Source organism: Ochotona curzoniae, unplaced genomic scaffold (assembly GCF_017591425.1).
Source record: "Ochotona curzoniae isolate NIBS_2020 unplaced genomic scaffold, NIBS_Ocur_1.0 scaffold_3208, whole genome shotgun sequence".
NCBI lineage: Eukaryota > Metazoa > Chordata > Mammalia > Lagomorpha > Ochotonidae > Ochotona > Ochotona curzoniae.
The window spans coordinates 16,327,047-16,349,440 of NW_024467106.1; the positions used below are offsets into that span (position 1 = coordinate 16,327,047).

At 55.7% G+C, this 22,394-nt stretch overlaps 2 protein-coding genes across 10 annotated transcripts in view; both read left to right on the forward strand.

The window, feature by feature from the left end:
* The window catches only part of WHRN (whirlin), an 88,106-nt gene extending 87,189 nt beyond the window's left edge, over positions 1 to 917 (forward strand). For all 5 annotated transcript variants that reach the window (XM_041004489.1, XM_041004484.1, XM_041004486.1 and 2 more), the window contains one exon: positions 181 to 917. In XM_041004489.1, coding sequence (XP_040860423.1) covers positions 181 to 363 — 183 coding nt within the window. In that variant the 3' untranslated portion in view covers positions 364 to 917. The remainder of the gene's footprint in view (positions 1 to 180) is intronic.
* A 1,894-nt stretch (positions 918 to 2,811) lies between these two features.
* AKNA (AT-hook transcription factor) overlaps positions 2,812 to 22,394 on the forward strand; it is a 51,380-nt gene continuing 31,797 nt past the window's right edge. For 2 of the 5 annotated variants that reach the window (XM_040963310.1, XM_040963314.1), the window contains exons 1-3: positions 6,495 to 10,438; positions 16,952 to 17,303; positions 20,407 to 21,470. In XM_040963310.1, coding sequence (XP_040819244.1) covers positions 17,030 to 17,303; positions 20,407 to 21,470 — 1,338 coding nt within the window. In that variant the 5' untranslated portion in view covers positions 6,495 to 10,438; positions 16,952 to 17,029. Of the gene's footprint in view, positions 3,042 to 3,067; positions 3,380 to 6,271; positions 6,293 to 6,494; positions 10,439 to 16,951; positions 17,304 to 20,406; positions 21,471 to 22,394 lie in introns of those variants that run through there. The other 3 variants (XM_040963311.1, XM_040963312.1, XM_040963313.1) reach the window with 3 other exon arrangements.

Genomic DNA, 22,394 nt, shown 5'->3' on the forward strand with positions numbered 1-22,394 from the left:
CAGAGATGACCTGGCACCCAGACTCCTCACATGAGTGCTCTGCCAAGCCTCTATTTTCCCCATCATGGCAATGGACACCCGGTCGCTTGATTGGTGGGCAATGTCGGGCCTGGCCTTGGGTGGGTTAAGTCAGCCCACAGGATCCTCGGGCCACCCCTGGCCTGTGTCTTACCCCTGCAGAGAGGCGGCTCAGCCCACAACTGTGGGCAGCTCAAGGTGGGCCACATAATTCTGGAGGTGAACGGGGTGCCACTGCGGGGCAAGGAGCACCGTGAAGCTGCCCGCATCATCGCTGAGGCCTTCAAGACCAAGGACCGTGACTGCATCGACTTCCTGGTCACCGAGTTCAACGTGATGCTCTAGGGCCTCACCTGCCCGGGCCCTAGACCCTCCCTGCTCCTGATAACTTGGAGCTACAGGGTCAGGGTAACAGGAAGACGTCCCTCCCTCCACCCCAGCCTGCTGGACCAGCACCTGGAGAAGATGAGAACCCAGGCAGGGCAGACAGAAGGGCGGGGCGGGAGCTGTGTGCAGAGGTCTGGCTTTTCCATGTTGCCTGGTGGCACAGCTGCCCCCTGCCAGCCTGGGACCCAGTCCACCCTGGTCTGGAATCAGGTCACATGAGCAGTCATGGAGGAGGCCCCCCTCTGCGGGGACAGGAGTCTTGCAAGACCTTTAGTGCCACAAATAAGCATCGAGCACCTCCTCATTCATGCCCATTCCTTCTGGCTCCTTCTCCCCGCCCCCCACGCTATTTATTATTTATTGCCGCCTTCTTGCCACAGCAACCCCAGCCTACCCCAGAGGCCTTGCCGGTGACCAGCAATGTCCGTGTATTTATATACAGAGCTACGACTTTAATTTTTCAATAAAGAAATCTGTACAAGGTTAGGGCCAGCATGTTGTGTGGGCTGCCTGTGGGGCTGGGCTTCTGATGGCTGCGTGCAGGGCCGGGTGAGCGGGGGAGACAGGGCACCTCCAGCATCGCCACTGCCACCACTCCCCCACCCCACGTAGTCCAGTTGGAATATGTGCTGAGGAGCGGGGGTGCACATGCAAGAGCCACACCACGCACGGGCTTGGAGCCTCTCCCTCAGAACCTGGCGGGTCAAGTGTTTGCTGGCCACCTGCTCAGACAAAGACACATACAGATGTGACAGAGCGAAAACACACACAGGGGAATCATCAGACTCTGATGCAGTCTACAGCTGGCAGCACCCAGAAACTGATTGTGCAACATGCTGCATCCCAGGGAAAACCAGCAAGGGACATGGAGGTGGGAGCAGGACAAGGAAGGATCCCCTGCTGGAGGCTGGCGTACTGTCTGGGGCCCCAGCCATGTGTCGGTCAGGGTGACGGCGACTGAAGGAGGAGGCCTGTGGCTGGTGGACTGCCAGGCTTCTCCAGGTCTCAGTCCTAGTGTACCTGTTTTTTCCCGGTGCCTGTTAGGTCAGCCACTGACCTGCTCTCTGACCCACAGGCTCAGGCCCTTCTACCCTGGCCTTGGGTCAGCCACCTGCCCACTCAGTCCCACCCTCTCTAGCTGCTCTCCACAGCACGTGCAAGAGCAGGACAGGAGAGAGTTTCTGCAGATGCCACTGCTGGACCTGCCCGGCTTGATGCTGGGGCTGTGCCCACTGTGGGTGGGGAATCCCCTTCCCAGTGCAATTTTGCTTTGTTATTATTATTATTATTTTTTCATTTGAAAGGCAGAGTGACAGAGAGAAAGAGCTTCCATCAACTGGTTCACTCCCAAAATATCAGCAACAGCCAGGGCCATGCCAGACCAAAGCCAGGAGCCTAGAGTTCCCTCCTGCCTACGTGGGTGGCAAGGACTCAGGAACTTGGCAGGAAGCTGGATCTGAAGCTGAGGCAGCAGCTTAACCCACTGCACCACAATACTGGCCCCCTCAGCAGCTTTCTAATCACCTCCCACCCAGCTCCCTTTGTAAGTAAGCTGGGAAAGTCAAGTTGTTTGGCCAAAGTTAACTGGTCAGGAAGGACAAGTTTGGACCCAAGGCTGCCTGAGCCCCAGGAGGACCTGCTCTTTCTGAAACGACTGGAAGCCCCAGGATGCTGGTGGGTAGGCAGGGACATACCACCCTGAGCCCAGGCAGAGGGCCACCTGAGTGCGTGCACCTTGTACATCTGGCCTGCTTGCTCCCAAGGGCCAAAGTGGGGCGGGGTGGAACAGCCAGAGAGTCGGGGTGCTCCTTCCTTGCAGGAGAACCCGGGACAGGGGATACATTCCATCCAGCCTCAGTTTCCCCTTCTGATCAAGAGTCTCCCAGACCGCCTGGCTGCTGAGTGTCTGGGACATGGCCACTTCCACAGCAGTGTGAACACGGGCCTGGGCCCCTTGCTGTCCTGCCCTTCCTGGTACAGAAGCCTGATGCAGAGGAAGGCAGGGAATGGGCCTGCTCACACAGGTGCTGAGTGGGCTCTCAAATGACACGGGCCCTCTCTGCGTGGGGTGAGGAGTGAGGTGGCCTGGATGTCGGGGTACATCTCCATGCTGTCCGATGGGGGCTGGTCCCATCATCCTAGCATCCCCCATAGGAGAAGCCTGCGCTAGCAGCCACTTACAATAGGACCCAAATCACAATCAGCGCGCCGAGAAAAGTTTATTATTGCTCTTACTACCCGGCCCGTTTCCGCCCTAAAGCGTGGGACTTCCTTCTTCCCGCAGCTCGGCGCAGTCACATGTCACCCCGCCCCGGGGCCTCCGCCCTCCCCATTGCGGCAGGCAGAGCGGGACCCAGACCCACCCGACCCGGCGCCGCTCCGCAGCTTGCATGCGTGCGCGCGCCTGGAGCCCGAGGGTGCAGCGGCCAGCTCCCCGGGGCGGGCCGCAGGAGGGCAGCGCCCTCCCGGCGATTGGCGGAGCCGCCGAGTCCCAACCCCGGGGCTCGTCCCCCGTCGCGGCTGGCGGGTCTCGGGGATTATGCAAAGTGGCCGCTGCCCCGCCCCGCGCCCGGATTGGAGGCCTTTGTTTGCCGCTCAACTCCAGGAAACCACCCGCGCGCCGCGGCCGCCGGCAGGTGAGACGCGGGGAGGGGCTCGCGGAGGGTCCTGGGCCGGGCCGGCCCCCGGCGAGGGCTCAGTGTTCCCGTCGGGAGAATGGGAAGCGAGATCGGATGGCGCGGGCAGGCTCCGCTCCCCGGGGACGGCTCTGCTTTCGCGTGGAAGTCCCCACGCGCGGGAAAAAGACAGATCGCCGCTCCGAAATGGAAGGGAGCCCAGGACCGGCAATCCCGGCCCGAGTTCGCCGCCCACAGGCTGCGCGGCTCAGCAGGCGCCACCCTCGGCCTCAGTCTCCACCTCCGCGCAATGGGGGCGTGGACCCTTTTCCTCTGGCTCTCGCCCGGGCTGGTCGCGGGTAACGGAGGGGGTCCCCGGGGAGTTCGGGAGTGGTCCTTGGCTGAGCCGTGGGCTGTGTTTGGGTTGGAGGCGTGGCTCGCGTTGCTGTGGTTACTGGAGAGGTGGAGCTTTTCTGTCCTGGGATTTGAGCAAGAGTTGGTTTACCCGGCAACATCCCGCGCAGCTAGGCAGCCCGAACCGGACGCACTCGCGCAAGTTTCTTTTCCTCTTTTTGGTAGAGGGAGGAAGGTAGAGCGAGGGCCAGCCTGGAATAGGCAGTCTGGGCAGGGGCAGGAACTGGGACAGGCAGCAAAGTCGGGTCAGTTGGACCTGAGGTCCAGAGACGGGGTGCGGTTGGCCAATGGGGACGCACCGAGCCGGCAAGTGCAAAGGCAGGGCTTGCCTGAGCTGTGGGACCTTGGGCGAGACTCTTGCCAGGTTTCTTTAAAAGAAATGACAAGTTGGAGGGGACCCTTACCTGTGTGTAGAAACCTGTGTCTAGAAAGTTGTGAGGTCTTTTGGAGCCGAGAAGAGGAAACAAGGCATTGTTTTTACCCTGCACAGCAGAAAGAGAAGAAATGGGCTGAAACTGAAGCATGAAGGGTGGAGGTTAGCTGTGGGGAGGGACTTCCCAGAAGCATTTTCCATCTAGCCTGTCCTCTGGAGTTGGTGGGTTTTCTTATTTGGCTGTGTTGGTTTGTTAGAAAAACAGAACAGCTGTGCGTGCTGGAGGGGCGGGACTCCAGCCCCGGGGTGGAGCCCAAGGGGCTGTGGGCATGGTCTCTTGTCTCTCGGAGTCTGCTCCCAGCGGGGACCGAGGTTCTGCCAGAGTCCGAGATCGCCCACGTGGGGCCTCTGGATGACGTCGTCACGGCAGGCAGCCGGTTTGCATTTGAGACACATGACTGGGGCCGTATCTTGCAAGGGGATTTCATCAGCTCCCACCATGCAGCAGATCCTGCCCAAGGCACCAGCGCTGGGCTTTCCAGAGAGGCGGGTGGGCGATCCCAGCATGCGGGGCTGAGAGGGGAATTATTGAAAACTGGTGTGCGACGTGGACATTCCTGCTTACTCCCTGAGGCAAGACATAGGGTCCCTGTAAGGCCTGGGAGGGTCAAGGGGAGGTGCTTTTTAGGTTTCTTCGGTCCTGTAGGGTGGGAACTGCTTGGAGGATGGGAGTGAAAAGACCTGCATTCAAATTTCTGACCTGGCTTCCGTTCTGAGAACCTCAGTTATCCCCCTCTGGAAAATGGGCATGGAAATAGCACCACTTGCAAGCACAAGGGAGGAGGCTTTGCTTTGGTCGCATGCTGAGCTTGGAGATGAGGGAATTCTAGCATTGTCAACTAGCATTTGTCAAGCGCTCTAGTCCAGCCATGACACCAAGGGTAGTACTGCAAGAAATCAGGTCTGAGAGAGGGAGAGCTCAGGGTGTTTCATCATGGCTGTCACCCACCAGTGCCCTGTACAGACCCCTGTGCCTCAGCAGTCCCCAGTACATCGCCATTGATCATGTGGATGGTATCATTTGGTTTCATGCAGTTGAGGCAGATGGTGGTGTCATGCTCTTTTCACAGAGAGGTTGTCACTTGCCCAGGGTCACACAGGCCTTCCCTGAGCGAGTGGCTCCTTCTCTTTGGGAGGTGCAGTGGCGTGTTGGCCTCCCGCTGCTGAGGCCTGACTGTACCCATGGCTTCGGAGTACAGTGTGTTGTGTTCAGTAACCGTGTCCTGGAAGCTTGGAACGGCCATGGCAAAGGTTTGTACACTCCAGAATTCAGTGAGTGCCATGGATCTGGGTGCTTTCCTGTCTGCTCCTCGCCTTCTTCCTCCTTTGCCACCTCCTAAGAGGGAGGCAGAAAGAGAGCTGCAGGTGAGGGCCCCGGAGCCCAAGGTCACATCTGCCTGCCGTCCTGGCATGCTGCCCCGTCCCAGCCTCAGTTCCTTGACTCGATCTCTCTGGCCGGTGTCAGCCAGATTTCCACTCGATTGCTCGGTGAGGCTCTCTGCTCCTGGTGCTGCTCCCACTGGGCCCAAGGAGATACCAAGATTAAGGATAGAATAAGGTCCTCAGGTTCTTAGGAGCACAGACAAGGACCCATGACTGCGGAGAGGGTGCAGGGCCCAGAGGGACCCTACTCAGCTTCCCTAAGTAAGGGGATGCAGATCCAGCTCTAAACCTGGGGAGCTGTGGGACTGAGGACAAGTGATGCGACCTCTCTGGGCCTTTCCTCACCATCACCTGCCTGGGTGTGTTTGAGGTCCCCATCAGGACAATAGGAGTGCCTGAGGCCAGAGCCCACGGCCTCCTGTCCCCATGCCTTCCCCAATGTTCCCAGACGTCGCACAGCGGCTGCTTGTGCAGACTGCACCACGTGGTGTCCATGTTTAGGATGAGGAGCAGGTGTACGAGACACAACAGGCCAGGTCTACAGAGACCTCAAAGCTCCCAGTCCCCCTCCTGGCTCTCGTGTGTGTGTGTGTGTGTGTGTGTGTGTGTGTGTGTGTGTGTGAGAGAGAGAGAGAGAGCAGACAGGTGCCCCTAGCCTCATCAGCACGCACAACCTGAGACCCCCAAGTTTGCTTTCATCCTCTTGGGCCTAGTAAGTCCTCCCTTCGTGTTTGTCTTCACAGCAAGTGTTATTTGTAGGAAACAGACATGAAAAGGATAAACGGGCTAGACATTCTCCCTCCTAGTGTTGACTGTTATATTTTGAAATACACTCTTTTTTTTGTTTCTTCTCTCCCTTCATATTTTACTGTTATTGTAGATTATTTTCTTGAATGAGCTCAAATTAGAGAATTTTTTATTTGAAGGGATTACAGAGAGCAAGAGACAGAGAGCTTCCATTTGCTGCTTCACTCCCCAAATGACTCCAGTGGCCAGAGCTGGGCTGATGGGAAGCTGGGAGCACTTCTTCCAGATCTCTCATGTGGTGCAAGGGCCCAAGGCCTTGAATTATCTTCTGCTTCCCCAGGCATATTAGCAGGGAGCGGGATTAAAGATGGAGCAGCTGGGACTAGAATCAATGCTCATCTGGTGCGCCAGCACTACAGGCAGAGGATTCCCCCCAGTTCCCTTGCTTTCTTCTCTCTCCACTCTCCCTCTTCCCATCCCTCCCCCCCCCCCCGCATTGTTACAATAATTTATCCTTCAGCTGAAGTCATCATTCCAACAGATGTATGCTATTTTGTAACTGCCTTCATAGTCAGATCATTTCATATTCTTCTAAACGATGCCTCTTGGTGGCTTCCTAAATTCCTAAGGGTGCAGGAAGACTTTATGTCAGTGATCCCCTGTCACTGGACGTGGAGGCTGTGTCCAGTTTTTCCCTCGAGTGTCAGCATAGAGTGCATTCAGGCAGCGGGCTCAGCCCCAACTTCCACATCCGTGACACAGGCACAGTCAGTTCTGCCTCCTGGGATGAGGGCCCTACCCGTGGAAAGCTTCCATGAGGCCTGTGCACACAGCAGGTGCTCAGTAAGGCTGTTGCTTCTGGCCACGTGCTCCTGGCAGGTGCACATTGGTGAGTTTAGTGAAAAAGACCTAACCATGTGTGTGTATGTGATTATGTGTGTGCACATGCGTGTATGTGAGACTTGTAAGTGTATATGCTTATGTTCCTCAGTGTGGCTTCCCCTTGCTTATAAGGAAATCTGTGGCTCAGAGAGGTTGAGTGATTCGCCCATGGCCACAGAGCTTCTGCGGGAGAAGGTGCGGTCTGTTGTCAACTGACAGGCTCGTCACTGGACATGCAAAGGACTAGAATCTCTTGACTGTTTCTTCTCTGGGTGACCAGGAAGTCATCTGTACCCCTCATCCTCAGTGTTCCCACCTACCCAGGGGAATGCTGCCCTGGTCCTACCCACTTCCCAAAGTCCTGAAGTCATGTGGTACCATGCCAGCTGCAGAAGCGCTTTGGAGCCAGGGCCTCACCAGTGCTTTGTGCCATCAGTAACAAGCCTGGTTTGTGATTTCCTTGTGCTCAAGTGTTCATCGTGTCTGCAGGCTGCTGAGTATGGGCACCAAGTTGGATGGTCGTCAGGAGCTGGGGTTTGGTGTGTTCATCAGCCTTGGGCAAGGTACCAGGCCCCTCTGCTTGCCCAGCTGTAAAATGGGCATGTAATGAGGACTAAGGGATGTTAAGTCTGGCTGTGCCTACTGGTCACCTGGCGAGCATGCATTGCATTTCTGCTGTGTAGGACAGGACACTGGGGACATCACGTTGAGTGGCGCACACAAGTCTCCGATGGAGTGCAGAGACCTGAGTTAGTGAAATCATCCCACACAAAGGTGATAAGGCTCTGGGTATGGCAGGCTGGAACTGTCTGCATGTGGCCTGGTTGGAGGAGACATGGGTTGGATGCTGGGGAGGGATAGGGTGCACCTGCCCCAAGAACAGGGCAGCATGGAGGCCAGGGCTGCGAAGTGAGTGCACATAAGATTGAGGGAAGAGGCTGAGCCTCCTGAAGGTCCTGAGGAGTTATGGGATGCAGGGAGCCTATGAGCCTTGTGGGTGAGGCTGATGCAGAGAACCACGTGGGGAGGCAGGCCCAGGGCAGGTCAGCTTCTACAGAGACTGAGGGAGCAGAACCAACAGGACCTGGTAACACGCTGCGTGTGGGGACAAAGGAAAGGCAAGTGGGTGGGATGAGAGTGCACGTTGAAGTTTAGGGAAGGAGGGGTTGGCGATGTCTTGAGCTCAGCTTGGGGACATTGCTTTGCTTAAGCAGACTTTGGTCCGTGTGTGGGGACAATGTTCCAATGTGGGGACAAACACTAGGGAGGAAGATGGGTAAAGCTTAGTGGGGACAAGGAGGAGAAGCGTGTGCCAGAGGAGGCTGGCCCTAAGATGGGCGTGCCAGCAGCAGCTGCCACTTGGTGCCCATGGCAGCTGCCGGGATTCACAATCATAAAGCGAGCATGAGTGAATGACAGGGTGTCAGCAGGGCCTGCCCCTTGCACAATGGCTTGCACAGGGGGCCTCATCAGGGCTTGGCTCTGCTCCCTGGTGTGGTGGGGCTTTCGGGGAGACAGCGAGCCTGGCTTTCCTACTGTGGATCCTTAGCAGGCAGGGGAGGGGTGGAGATGCAAGTGGATGACCGGATGGGGGTGCCCTGTGCCAGCCTCTGCTCTGCTGGATGCTGCCAGGCTGGCCTTGGAGAAGTCCATTCACTCAGTTATTAGCCAGAAACCACAGGCCAAGCTCCAGGGACGGTGTCAAGGCCCAGCCCTGACAGGAGCTGGGAGCTGCACCTGAGCAGAGGCAGCAACAGTAGATGTACTAACTGGCTCAGCCCCTGCTCTGTACCTGGCAGGATTTACTCGCTGCATCTGGACAGCGGCCTGCTGCCATGGTTGCTCTTGGTATTCCTATTTCACAGGAGAACAAACTGAGGTTCAGAAAGAGGAAGCCTCCAGGGTCCCAGAGCCTACAAGGGGTGGCACTGAGATGTGAACCCAGGTCTTTGTGGGTTTTCAGGTTCAATTTCCTTCAACAAACGTGAATGCTCAGCAGAGGCACCTGGAAGGCCCAGTACACGACCCAGAGAACCCATGATTTCCCTGTTTTGTTTTTGAAAGAGGCTCACAATCCCCGAGCTGAGAGAGCCAGTGGTGTGGGAACCAGCTCTTAGATCGCTTCTCCTATCCCGTCTCCTTCCTCTCTCCATTGGCTCCCTCTGTTCCCGAGGCCAGAGCCTTGCTGCTTCCAGGGAGAGCCCAGTGGGCTCCCGCCTTGGGCCTTTGCACCTGCTCTCCCCGAGAGCTCTGCCAGCCTTCCCGTACTCACTCTTGCCTGCTGCCTCCTGCCTCCTGGTTCTTATGGCTCCTTGCTTGAATATTGCCTCAAAGGGCCGTCACCCAGGCATCCCCAAACCTGCCTTCCCAACCCACACTCTTACTCCCACAAGTTCCCCTACCTGAGTCACACTCCCCCTTGCCCATCACCTGTAAGATCATTGGTTCTCGGGGACTGATTCTGTTGGCCTGGCTGGAGGGAAGATTCAGAGCCCCCGAAAGCAGTGTGGGATGTGGCTGGCCACTCTTTCCTACCTGTTCTCACTTGTTCACACTTGGCTCCCCAAAATGACAGAGTGAATTGCTTATTGTCTGTGTTGCTGTTAGTATGGAGAACTGACCTGCCTTGTACCTTGCAGTATTCCGAGCACCTTGAAAAGCACCTGCCAACCCAGGGGCGCAGCTCAGAGTTCCTGTCACGTGATCGAATGAGATTCGGGGGACCTGGGCAAAAGCAGCTTGGCCTTTGGGCTGTGTCTGAGCCCTGGGAGGATACTTACCACAGGGGAAATTTTCCTGATCAGCTGATACCCCCCTGCCCCGCCCCCGCACAGTCTGGATAATCCTGTAGTTGCAAGCCTACCTCAGAGAGAGGACAGTGGGTGAAATAGCAAACGTCACTGCAGCCTCTCTGAGATGTCAAGTCACATATTGGCAAACAAGATGGAGCACCAGAGCTGGAAGGGTGTGAGCAAGCATCGTGTCTGAGTTTCCTTTGCCAAGATGGGCACTGGCCCAGGTAAGGGAGGGAATCTGGGCTAGGGTCATGTGCATTTGAAGAGGGCCTGTAGGTCTAAGGCCAACTCCCAGATTTGGCCTGCTGTGTGGACTTGGCAAAGTTCTAACCTTCTCTGTGCTCTTGGTGTCCCCGTCTGGGCTCTGAGGGTGGTGGCTGAGAAGGTCCCAAGTCCAAGACTGGAGAAGCTCCCCAGAGCCTGCAAGGGGTTAAGCTCCGGGCTCCTGCTCAGCAGCCCACAGCCCCCTCCTTCTGACAAACACTTGTAGCAAATCAGGCCTGGCGCTTCCTGCCGCAGCCCAGCGAGGCAGCCTCAGGCAGCGTCAGGCAGCCTCGGCTGCGCAGGGTGGCGGGTGAGTGGCTGTGGGGCGGGGAGAGCGGAGCGATGCTTGTCTGTGTGCTGAGTCTCAGGCTGGCAGAGTGGCCTGGAGGCGGGCCAGCGCGCGATGGAAGCCGGGGGCTCCCCGGGTTTGGAACAAAGACCTCCCAGGCAGGTCCCCTGAGCCCGGGGCCGACAGGACAACCGTGGAGCCCTAGAGAAAGGTAAGGGAATTGAAGAGAGGCGGGTAGCCGTGGAGGCCGCCTTCCTTGGCGTGGACTCGCGGGACGTCCCGGGCTGGAGCAGCCCAGCCCAGCCCAGCCCAGCCCAGCCCCGCCAGGAAGTTGCAGCTACGGACTCTATTCTGTCTGACTTCTCTCCGGGACTTAGGGGAACCTGCACCCCGCGCCCCGCCCCCCGGGGCAACGGTGAATTTTAGAGGATTTGGTCAAGCCTCGGGATGCCAGCTAGTAGTCCCGGATTCTGAACTCGTGTGAGTGTAGGGAAGCAAAGGTCCCTCTTCATGTGGGGTACCTCCCGCCCTTGCTTGTTCAGGGGCTCAGGGATGTGCAGGGGAGGGGGAGGCAGGGTCCCCAGAGAGGGAGAGGAGCCAGGGGCGTCTTGAAAGCCCTCAGATCGGGATGGTGAATTCTGAAGGGTCCCCACAGCCAGGCCCCTCTTCTCATCTCAATGTCTGCCACATGTGTGGGCCGGAGCCTGGGGGGCTGGGGTAGGATGAAGGTGGGGTACCAGTGTTTGCCCGGCTGTCAGGGATCCCTGGAGAACAACAGATCTGTGTCTTTGCCAACTGGTGGGGGAGGTGCTGAGCCCGCAGCCCTGCCCTGCCCTGTCTGGAGGGTCTAGCTACATGATTGGGGTGGGGGAGGTGAGGAGGGGATGGGGAGCTGAGCTCTTTCTTTCCACTTCCTCCCACTCCCAGACAAGGCCGACTGCCTTGGTTTCGGCCGTGGGGCTCCGAGCTTTGAATCGCCTGGCCGCAGGGTCTTGAGTGAGCCCACCACTTCCTCTGTGCCTCAGTTTCCTCATCTGGAGACAGGAGGATGGGAGGGTGCAGCCACGGGCAAGGCTGTGAGGGCAGAGAGTCTGGGGGTCTGGGAGGGGAGGAGACTGGGACAGTAGTAGCTGAGGGGGCAGCGAAACAGCCTCTCTCTAGGATGGAGGAAAGAGGAGTCCAGAGTCAGTGAGAACCTGGGGAGAGGCAGGCAGAGGGTGGGAGATGTACACAGGTGGCCCGTGGCTGGCATGTCTTCCAGGGCTAGTTTCTCCATGCCAAGGACCCTGAGCACTCCAGCCTAACCCTTAGAGGGGATTTAGTCCTAAAGGGACTGACCCTTCTGGGTCAGCATCCAGCTCATGTGGCAGGAGCCTTCAGCAGTCCAGCCCCGCAGCCATAGCTGTCCTTCGAGTTCAGTTGATTCTTTCAGAACACCGTGCTCTTTGCTGTATTGCTGCCCTGTCTGGATGCCCTCCCCTTCTTCTCACCTAAATGCTCTAAGTCCCTCCAGCCCTTCTCAGGAAGGGGCCTCAGTCTTGGGTACCATCCCTGCCATCTGAAATTTTGGACCCCTCCTCCTCCCCTCAGTATTCTTCACATCTTGGGGAGTTAGACTGGCGGACAAAGGAAGCTGCTGGATTTTTTTTTTTTTGTTTTAATTTGCACCCACTGGAGACCCTGTCTGTTTCTTTGGAGCCCTGCCCCACAGGAGGGCGATGCCTACGTTTAAAGAGCAAGGGCCAGGAGTGTTTCTCCATTTTGCAAGGAGGGAAGTGCAGTCCAGCCATGCTCTGTGGTTCCTGCTGCACCTTTGTCCCAGGTGGAGGCTGGCCTGTGATGGACATTTGTGTGTGTTTGTTGACTGACTGATAGAATAGTCTTGAGCTCCAAGGCTTTGCTCAGGAATGTCTTACAAATCAGAGGGCCTGGGGGATAAGGACAAAACTGCAGCCTGCGGCCACAGCTGCTCATGGCCAGGGTCCCTGGTCACAGTGAGATTGGTGTGACGACTGAGTCATCCCAGAAGACAGGATGTTCCTCTTTGTGCACGCAGAAGCTTCTGTGATTGGACAGGCTGCTCTGCGGCCAGAGCTATGAAAAAGACCCAAGAAGTCAGAAAACCACCCACCACACCCAGCTCCTTCCTCAGTGCTGGTTTCAGAAAGGGAGAAGCAACGGCTAACCTGAAACACCTGCCCCAGGTCACAAAGAGCTGGTGGACTTTATTTTATTTGTTTACTTTTATTATTTGAAAGGCAGAGTTACAGAGAAAAGAAGAGGCAGAGAGAGAGAGGGGTCTCTCATCCCCTAGTTCACCCCCCAAATGGCTGCTACTGGCCAGGGCTGGGCCGGTCTGAAGCCAGGAACCAGGAGCTACTTCCCGATCTCCCATTGTGGTCACAGGGTCCCAAGGACTTGGACCACACTCTGTTGCTTTTCCAGGTCATAAGCAGGGATCTGGATCAGAAGTGGAGCAGCTGGGACTTGAACCAGTGCCCATATGAGATGCTGACTCTATAGGTAGCTGTCTATGCCAAGACACCAGCCCTATGGTGGACTTTGACAGGTTCTGGTATCAATATGTTCGCGGCAGGGAGGACAGGGGCAGGCTCTGAGGTGGGCTTCTGAACAGCTCTTAATCCTCATGCCTGTGTTAAAGCATGCATATATTTATTTCTTTTTATTTACTTGGAAGGCAGAGATCTTCCAGCTGCCAGTGCCCCTCCTCAAATGTCCACCAAAGCCAATGGCCAAGGGCCGTTCTGGGTGTCCCACCTAGGCAGCAGAGACTCACTCCTGCATTCTGGGAGTGCATCAGCAGGAAGCTGGATCCAAGATGGAGCGAGGACTGATTTGGGATGTGAGCATCCCGAACGGCATGTTGGCTGCTGCATCAAGTGCAGATCCCAGGACAACTAAGCCAGGCTGTCTGCAGGTGGAGCCAGGAATCTGCTAGCAGAGGAATTCTTTTGTTTTACTTTTAACATTATTTTATTTATTTGAAAGGGAAAGCACCAAAGAGGGAGGGAGAGACAGAAAAAACAGGATCTTCTATCTGCTAATTCAGTCCGCAAATAGCTACCATAGTCAAAGCTGGGCCAGGCTGAAGCCAGGAGCCAGAAACTCCATCTGGGTCTTCTACCTGTATAATAGAGGAGCCTCAAGCACTCCAGTCATCTTTTTTTTTTTTTTTTAAGATTTATTTTTTATTGGAAAGGCGGATATACAGAGAGGAGAGACAGAGAGGAAGATCTTCCGTCCGATGATTCACTCTCCAAGTGAGCGCAACGGCCGATGCTATGCCAATCCGAAGCCAGGAGCCTCTTCTGGGTCTCCCACGTGGGTGCAGGGTCCCAAAGCCTTGGGCCGTCCTCGACTGCTTTCCCGGGCCACAGGCAGGGAGCTGGAAGGGAAGTCGGGCTGCCGGGATTAGAATCTGCGCCCATATGGGATCCTGGGCGTGCAAGGCGAGGACCTTAACCACTGTGCCATCGCGCCAGGCCCACTCCAGTCATCTTTTGCTGCCTTCCCAGGCACATTAGCAGGGAGCTGGGCTGTAAGTGGAACAGCCGTGACTCAAGCCACTACTCTGATTTCGGTGTTGTGAATGGCAGCTTAACCTGCTACACCATAGCAGCAGCCCTGCTGAAGGAATGCTTAGGCCCACTGGGGCTAAGGTCACTGGCAGGGCTCTGGGTTCCGCAGATGGCATGGGGAGCAGAGACTAGAATTGCTGTTTACAGTATTTTCTATGGAATCTTCTTAATGTTCACTCTTGGAAATATTCTAGCACCTGTAATGCAGTAGAGTGAGGCTTGATGTCTAGAGGATTGAAAACCAGCATGGAGGTTGCCAGATCCAAGCTGACCAGGACTTGCAAAGTTTGTCCTGGCACTGGCCAGCTGGGTGATATTGGTCACATCCCACTCCCATGCTTGTCATTTGGGAAACCGTTTTCCTGTGATCTCCATACACCCTACCTACCAGGGCAGGTGGAGGAGATGAGGACAGAACTACACCCAATGGACACAACATATATGGTGGGGGTTGGGGGTGCACAAGGAATGACCTGGCCTATCTCTGCACTGGGAGATGCCATGAGGAAGGCAGGGTAGGGCCAAGTGAGGGAAGGTGCCGTGCTCCCATCCCAGAGCCAGGGAGCCAGGGGAGCAGGGACTGCAGGCAGCAGAGGAGGAAGTTGTTTCTGTCCCTGCTCCAGCCCCGTGGAGTCTGTCTTTCTGGGGCTGCTGCAACCCCAGGGGAGCTGTGTGTCCAGAAATAGTCTCCTGCTGACTTTTCTGGACTGAGCACGTCAGGGCTGCTGACCAGGAGCCAAGCTCTCACGAGGCCGGCAGCACAAACACAGGCGCATCTGTCCTCGGGGCCTAGATTCTAACTGGCTTGGCAGCGGCGTGGAGGAAGGAGCCCAGACGTGGGTCAGGAACTGTACCCCAGCCAGTCCTGACCCGGGTGTGACCCGGGTGTGACCCAGGTCCCACTCTCTGGGACTTCCAGTCTGCAGAAGGAGACCTCTGTATGGGCTGACCTAGGGACCCCGCATGCTCTGATTCTGGTTCCATGAGCTCCCTGGGCATCTGTGCCCGTTGCTGTTGGCCGTGGGTGTCCTGGGCACAGAGTCCGCTGTCTGCCTCACCCAGCCCCCCATGCCATGGCCATTGGGAAATCAACCACTTTCTGTCTGAGAGAGGAACCAGGGGCTCACCCCCTCCCACTCCAAGCCTTTGTGTTCATGGCCCCTGGGCCTGGATTGCTTTTTTTTTTTTTTTTTTTTTTTTTAATGAAAGGTTGTGGGGGCAGTCAGCTTTATGGACTAGCTAGTAAGTGCCACCTGCAATGCTGGCATCCCATGTGGGCACAAGTTCAAGTTCTAGCTGCTCCACTTCCAAACCAGCTCCCTGCTAACATGTTTGGGAAAACAGAAAGTGGTCTGGTTCCCCAAATGGCCATAATGGCCTCTTGCAGGTCTTCCATATGGCAGGGGCCAAGTTCTTGGACCTCTTTTCCAGTTCCACCTCTTTCCCAGGTGCATTAGGAGGGAACTGGCTCAGAAGTGGAGCAGCCTGGACTGGAACCCAGGCCTATGTGGAATGCCAGAGTTGCAGGGAGCAGCTCAACCCACTATGCCATGGTACCAACTCTTCTGTTTTAATTTAATGAGGCAAAATTCACAAAACAAATTCCTAAAGTGAATGATTCAGTGGCATTTAGTATAATCACAATGTTATGAAATCATCACTACTAATTCCAAAGCATGCTCATCCCCCATCAAGGAAACCCCACTCTCTAATCACAGTTGCTCCCCAGTCTCTGTTCCTCCAGCCCTGGGTAACCACCTGTGCCTACTCTATGTCTCTGTGGGCTTGCCTGGTCTGAACTGGTCCATGCATGGCATCCCACAAGCCATGGCTGCCTGTGTGTCTGGCTTCCTGGACTTAGCCTTATGTTTGGGAGACTCACCCCCATGCCAGCATGTGTAGGACTTCAGTGCTACATTGTATATGGATTCCCCTCTGAGTTAATCCATTCTTTTCACTGGGGGCTGTTGGTGAAAGTGCTCCATGGATATGTGAGGGCCTGGATTAGTCACGGTGCCTGCTGACAATTGTTTTGGGTGGCGGAAGGCTCTTTCGCCACTCTCCCACTGTCAGTTCTTTTGAAGGTTTATTTATTTGAGAGGCAGAGTAAAAGAGGGAGGGAAGAAGGAAGAGACGGAGAAAAATGCTCCATCAACACGTTCACTCCCCAGATAGCCATCGTTTCTAGGCCTGGACCAGTCTGAAACCAGGAGCCTGGAACTCCAACCTGGTCTCCCACTTGGGTGGCAGTGGCCTAAGCACTTGGGCCATCTTCCAGTACGTTCTCAGGCATATTAACAAGGAGCTGGATGGGAAGTAAAGCAGCTGGGGCTCAAGCCATTGGCCTGGTATGGTGATGTTGGCATCACTTCTTACTCAGTGGAGGTCAGGGAAAGCCCCCATGGGAAGTAGCTTCTACATGGGACCCACCTCCTCAGGCAGGTCAGGCCCTTGCCCCTGAGCTTCCCATCACATATACCTGGATTTGCTGTTACCTGGTTCTGTTCACTTCTGTCTGAGCCCACAGCTATCCTATGAGCAGGGCTGTGTCTGCTGTCTATGCATGGAGCTGCCAAGCACGCAGTCACGGTTGCTGTGGCTCTGTGCATTGGCCCTTGGGCTTCTCATCCAATCCCAGGTCATTTATAACAATACCCTGGTAGGGGCCCAGCACAACAACCAAGCAGCTAAACCTTGCCTTGCACACACCGGGACCCCATATGGTGCTGGTTCTAATCCCAGCAGCCATACTTTCCATCCAGCTCTCTGCTTTGGCCCTGGGAAAGCAGTCAAGGACGGCCCAAAGCCTTGGGATCCTACACCCATGTGGGAGACCTGGCTCTGGCTTCGAATTGGTGCAGCTCCAGCTGTTGTAATCACTTGGGGAGTGAATCATCAGATGGAAGATCTTCCTCTCTGTATATCTGACTTTGCAATAAAAAAAAAAAAAATCTTAAAAAAAAAAAGACCCTGGTGGGAGAGAGCCTTCCTGATAATGAAAAGGAAGAGAGGGAGACTGCCCGGGCCCATGCAGCTTCAGGAATTGTCCCAGGCCTGTAAGTACCCAGCAGTGCCACATCCTGGTCTGAATAAAAGAGTCATGCTGTGTCTTTCTTGTGTCCCAGACAGGCTGCAGGCAGAATGGCTGACAGCTCTGGTTCCTGAGGATGATGTGGCCCAGGTGAAGCCCAGGTCAGGTCTGGATGGCCAGCTCAGGGACTGAGGTCCACTGGGCTGAGCCCGGCCTGGGGCAGGGGCCCCGGCGGCGGCGCTGGGCCTGGGCCGAGGAGGAGAAAGGAGCCGACAGAGGTGGCCCACGGGGCTGGGAAGAGCAGCCTTTCCCCGGTAGCCCCAGCCCCGAGCTCCTGGAGGACTTTCTGCTGGCCCAGCAGCACCCGTCACCGTCCCTGGAGTGGGGCCCAGACCTGCAGCCTGCCACGCATCAGGATTCCTCTTCCAGGGAGTCTTCTGGAGAAGGTGAGACTGACTGTCCCTGCCCTGCCCCTGCCCTTGCCCCTGCCCTTGCCCCTGCTCTGCCCCAGCCCTGCCCCTGCCCTGCCCCTGCCCTGCCCCTGCCCTTGCCCCACCCCAGCCCTGCCCCTGCTCTGCCCCAGCCCTGCCCCTGCTCCAGCCTTGCCCCTGCCCTTGCCCCACCCCAGCTCTGGCCCTGCCCTGCTCCAGCCCTGCCGCTACCCTGCCACAGCCCAGTGTCCTGTCCCACAATGCCAATCCTCCCCCACCTCTGGCACGGGAATGGAGAGACCCTCAACAATTTTCATTAAATTTTAGAAAAGCTATCATGTACAATCATGAAAGATATAAGTTGCGTAAGTAATACTGTTCATTGCAGAATGAGTAAAACAGAAATAATCTCAGATTACCTGTTAAATTACAACATTCCCAGACCTCTGTCCTCCCTTAGGAAGAAATATGCAAAAGGAACATGAATAGGAAACACATATTCTGCACATCTTATCATAGCTGATTTTTTTCCTTTCAAGTTTATTTAAAAGGGAGCACAACAGAGAGAGAGAGAGAAAGAAGGGGAAAGAGATCTTCTATTTGCTGGTTCATTCCCCAAATACCCACAACAGCCAAGCCTGGGCCAGGCCAGCACCAGGAGCCAGGAACTCTGAGTGTCCCACATGGGTGGCAGGGCCCCAACACTTGGGCCATTGTCTGCTGCTTTCCCAAGAGCGTTAGGAGAGAGCTGGATTGTAAGTGAAGCAGCTGGGACTCAAATGTATATGGGATGTTTATATGGGATGACTGCAGGTGGCAGCTGAGCCCACTGTGCTGTAACACTGGCTTCCTATAACAGGGTTTTCACTCAAGAGGTGTGTGCCCCCTAAGGTCATCACACGGCTTTGAACAGGTCTGCGATTCTCTGTTAGCATAGAATTCCATGACATGGCTTCTCTGTAGTTTGTCTGGACTACTTAGCTCTAGTTGAGAATTGTGAAAGTTTCATTTTCTGTTGTAAATAATACAACAGTGTCATCAGCTCATCATGGCACACTCAATTTGGTAGCATCTTTCATCCTTTGAATCACTTGGTCCAGGGTTCATGCCCATTTTAAAGGCATTTTTAAATCCCAATCAATGGGGAAATGATATTCCTTGTTGTCTACAATAACGCTATTCTCTTTGCATCAAGTCCAACTTAGACTCAATTCCTGGTTTTGCTTGGCAAGTCTCTACCCCTCTCTGAATCTTGGTTTCCCCATCTGTGAAATGGGAATAATTGCCACAGAGAATAGGAAGGGTTTGGGACATGGTGGCTATTGCCATTAGACTGGGAAGGCTCCTATTATGGGACATGGGGGGCCCAAAGGCCCTGTGTGAAAGCAGACAGGCCAGAGGCAAATGAATTTCATGCTGACTGGCCACTTCCGAACTGCCCATCAGGGGGTGGAGACTGGCAGAGTCGGCTCTTCCCGGGGTCACATGGTAACCCCCTGCTGTGATGTAACAGCTTCTGTTCCTGGGGCCTCACTGCGTGTCAGGCCCAAGGCTCCTTAGGGCCTGGCTTTCTCTCCTTCCCACCTCACCAGCTTCTGCCAGATAGGAGAGATGAGCTCCACGTTCTAAGGATAGCCCAGGAGGTCTGTGACATGCACGTAGTCCCCGGGAAGGGGCCAGAGGAGCTGGGACTAAACACAAGGTCCCACCTCTGTCTCCCACACTCCTGCCAACCGCTGCAAGACCACCCTCTCCCCTACCTGTGGCATGGACATGCTTGTTTGCACACCTTGAGGTCTGGCTTCTCAGGCTAGGACTGCCCTGAGTTGCTGTGTGGTGTCTGGCAAGTGTCTGGGCCTCTCTGGGTTCCAGGTGTTCTGCTGTAAACTCAGATGACTTGCCTGCTGGGAGAGGTGTAGAGATGCCAAGGATGGGGAGACCAGGGGAAGCTGAGTGTGAGACACGAGTTAGGGCAAAGATGCAGCCAGCCAGAGCAGAGAAGCTGTGCTTGGTGATCCTCAGGTTCTGATTGTCACACATGAAACTCTGGATGTGCCCCAGGGGCCAATCTAGGATCCCAAAGTGACTGCATAGATAATGGGTAGATGGGCAGGTGGAGGATGAGTGAATGGCTGGGTGGTGGGGAAGTGCATGGGTGGATGTATGGTGGATAGTCTTGGATACCTGCTATGCAATAACTACAACAATTGCTTGTTTCCAGGAACTGCCTTATCTATCCCCTTCCCTTCCCTCCACCTCTCTGTCAGTCAGGAGACAGCTAGGCACCTTTGTGCAATACTGAACAGAAACAGTTTCCTTGCCCCTACAGGGCTTGCAGTGCAGGAGGGAGAGAGATAGCAAGGAAATGACCACAGAAATGCAGAGAGCTGCAGCAGCAGTGAGTAGAGGCTTCCAGTCCTCTGAAAGCCGTGACCCATCTAGGGATGGAGACTCCCTGGATTATATCAAGGCCGAATTAATCCCTGAAGGACAAATGGAGGCAGAGGAAGAGAAAACAGCCGTGGCAGAGGCCAGGCCTGGGCACAGGTCCCTTGGGAGTGAATGAGGCGTGGTTATGGCCCAGCTGCAGCAAGGAGAGACAGACAATTAGGAGAGCCAATAGGAGGAGGAGGTGGCACAAGTCTCAGGCCCCCGCCCTGAATAAGCCCTGAATATTGGTCCTGGGGACATCAGGAAGGTCTGTGTGAGGTTCCAGACAGGGAGTGAAGGGGAGGCTTAGGGGACTACTGCAGCAGAGAGAGAGTTGGCTTCAAGCAGCGGGAGAGTCTGAGAGCTCCACAGGTGGCAGCACCTGGGGACACAGTGGATGGGGTAACAGATGACTAAGGCATGCCCATGCCTCTGGCCTCTGCCCAGGTAGAATGGCCTCACCATCCCATGAGAGAGACACTGGAGGACAACCTTTTGAGCCTGAAAGACAACCTTTGAGACCATCCGAGCAGCTGTGCTATCAGAAGTCCTGGGCTATTGGGATGGAGGGAGGCAAGAGGGCTTCTCATCATCCCCAGGTCATGGGGTCATGGAAGCCAGAACACGTTCACCAGCCTGGAACTGGCTGACCCCTGCCAGGTATGTAATGAGAGGCCTGTTTTTGCAGAGACCGAAGCAGAGGATGTGGACAGCCCAGCTGGCTCCGCCTTGCCTCTCAGCTGGCTCCCCCAGGAGGGTCCTCAGCTGGACATGACCGAGGAAGAGCCAGATGAGGCCCTCGGAAATCCTGAGGCTGAGGAAGTGGGACAGCGCATCCCACAGCTGGAAGAGGAGGGGAAGCTCAGCTCAGAAGGTGATAGAAACACCTGCCCCATGACCCTGGGGCCAACTCAGGCTTGTGGCTGGGTGGCATCCGGCCTACAAGGTGATGGAAACAGACTTCCAGAACATTCCAAGATCAAACCATCGGTGGAACTCAGCTCAGCAAGGTCCTGGAGCAGCGGAACTGTGAGCCTTGGTCACCCTAGTGACAGTCTTGATTCTCCTTGGGAAGGAGACCTCGATGACCCTGGACCCCCTGCCCTGGCAGAAACCTCACCACCAAGCCCCAGCAAGCAGCTCCCAACCCCAGATGACAGAATTGGAGGCCCCGTTGTCCCGGTGACCCCCCCAGAGTTCCAGGATACAGCAGCCCCGGCCCCGAGTGTCCAGCTCAGCACTGGCCGATGGAGCAGGGCCACTGGCAGCATCTCGTGCCCTCAGCCCCAGAACCAGACCTGGAAGCGAACCAAGACAATCCTGAAGCCACTGCCCTCCCGATTCACTGGCTCCATCAGCCCCATGAATCCTCGGCCTAGGGCAAACCAGAAGGACAAGATGCCACCCAAGCAGGGAGCCACTCTGGCCAGCCATTCTTCTTCTGATGTCCCCAAGTATGGCCGGGGACAGCTGAACTACCCACTCCCGGATTTCTCCAAGGTGGGGCCCAGGGTGAAGTTCCCCAAAGATGAAAGTTACCGCCCCCCCAAGTCCAGGAGCCACAGAGGGCAACCTCAAGGTCCTGCCGGGCCCCTGATCTTCAAGTCCCCAGCAGAGATTGTGCGAGAGGTACTTCTGAGTGGTGGGGAAGCATCCCCCCAGAAGGACCCTTCTCCTGCTCATGCCATCACCAGGGTGCCCCAAGAGTTTCAGACACCAGAACAAGCCACTAAGCTCGTTCATCAGCTCCAGGTAAGCTGGACTCAGTTCCTTAGGTGTTGCCAAGGCTTCTGCTGTTGGGCTAGAGTGGAGGCAGTTGGGGAGAAGGTCCGAGTCGGAGCCAGGAGCCCCCTGTCGCAGGATGAGGGTTGAGCCTACCCAACCCTTTGCTCAGAAAGAGCTGTGACTATACTTAGATTTGTTGTTTGCTTCCTTTCAGCTTGGATTAAAAAGTCAAACACATACACGAGCAAAATTGATACAATGATCTTCATGTACCCAGCTTCCACCTGGCAGCCTGTCACACCTGTTACCTGATCCCTACACTATTTTATGTAGCCAATCAGTTTACCCCAAAATATTCTAGAGCATCAAAGTCTAGACATCATAACCTTTTACAGAGTCTAAAAGCTGACATCACTCCCTTTGTATCCCAGATGCTAGATCAGTCACCCAGGTTTCTCCCTGTGTCTCACGGGTGACTTCTAAATCCAGATCCCAGTGGGTCCCATGGAGTACACCAAGGTTATGTGCTGTTCCTGTCGCTCCTCCCCCTTCTGCCCTGGCTTTGCCAGTTGTTTTCAAGCTAGGGATCCCTGTCCAGCTAGAGATCTTCCTCCCTTTCCCTTCTCTCACAGTTCCTCATCAAAGAGGCCTGCCCTGCTCTGCCCACTGCTCAGCTCCTGGGATGTGCTGTCACTGCCCGTGGCATCTCTGCCTGTGTCCACTTGCTCTCACTGCCTCCTGTCCCTGGCAGGATTGGAGTGAGCAGCTCTTCCAGGCTGCATACATCTGTTTGGGTGACTTGTTCTGCTGCGGATTGTGACCTTCTGTGGCCTAGGGAAGTTAAAGCCAGTGCACACCACCGACAGCCACCTGCTGCACTCAGAGCCTCAGGATGCCTGCTGGTTGGCTTCTGGTTTGAGATGCTCAGGGCCCTTGCTGGTCATGGCCTTG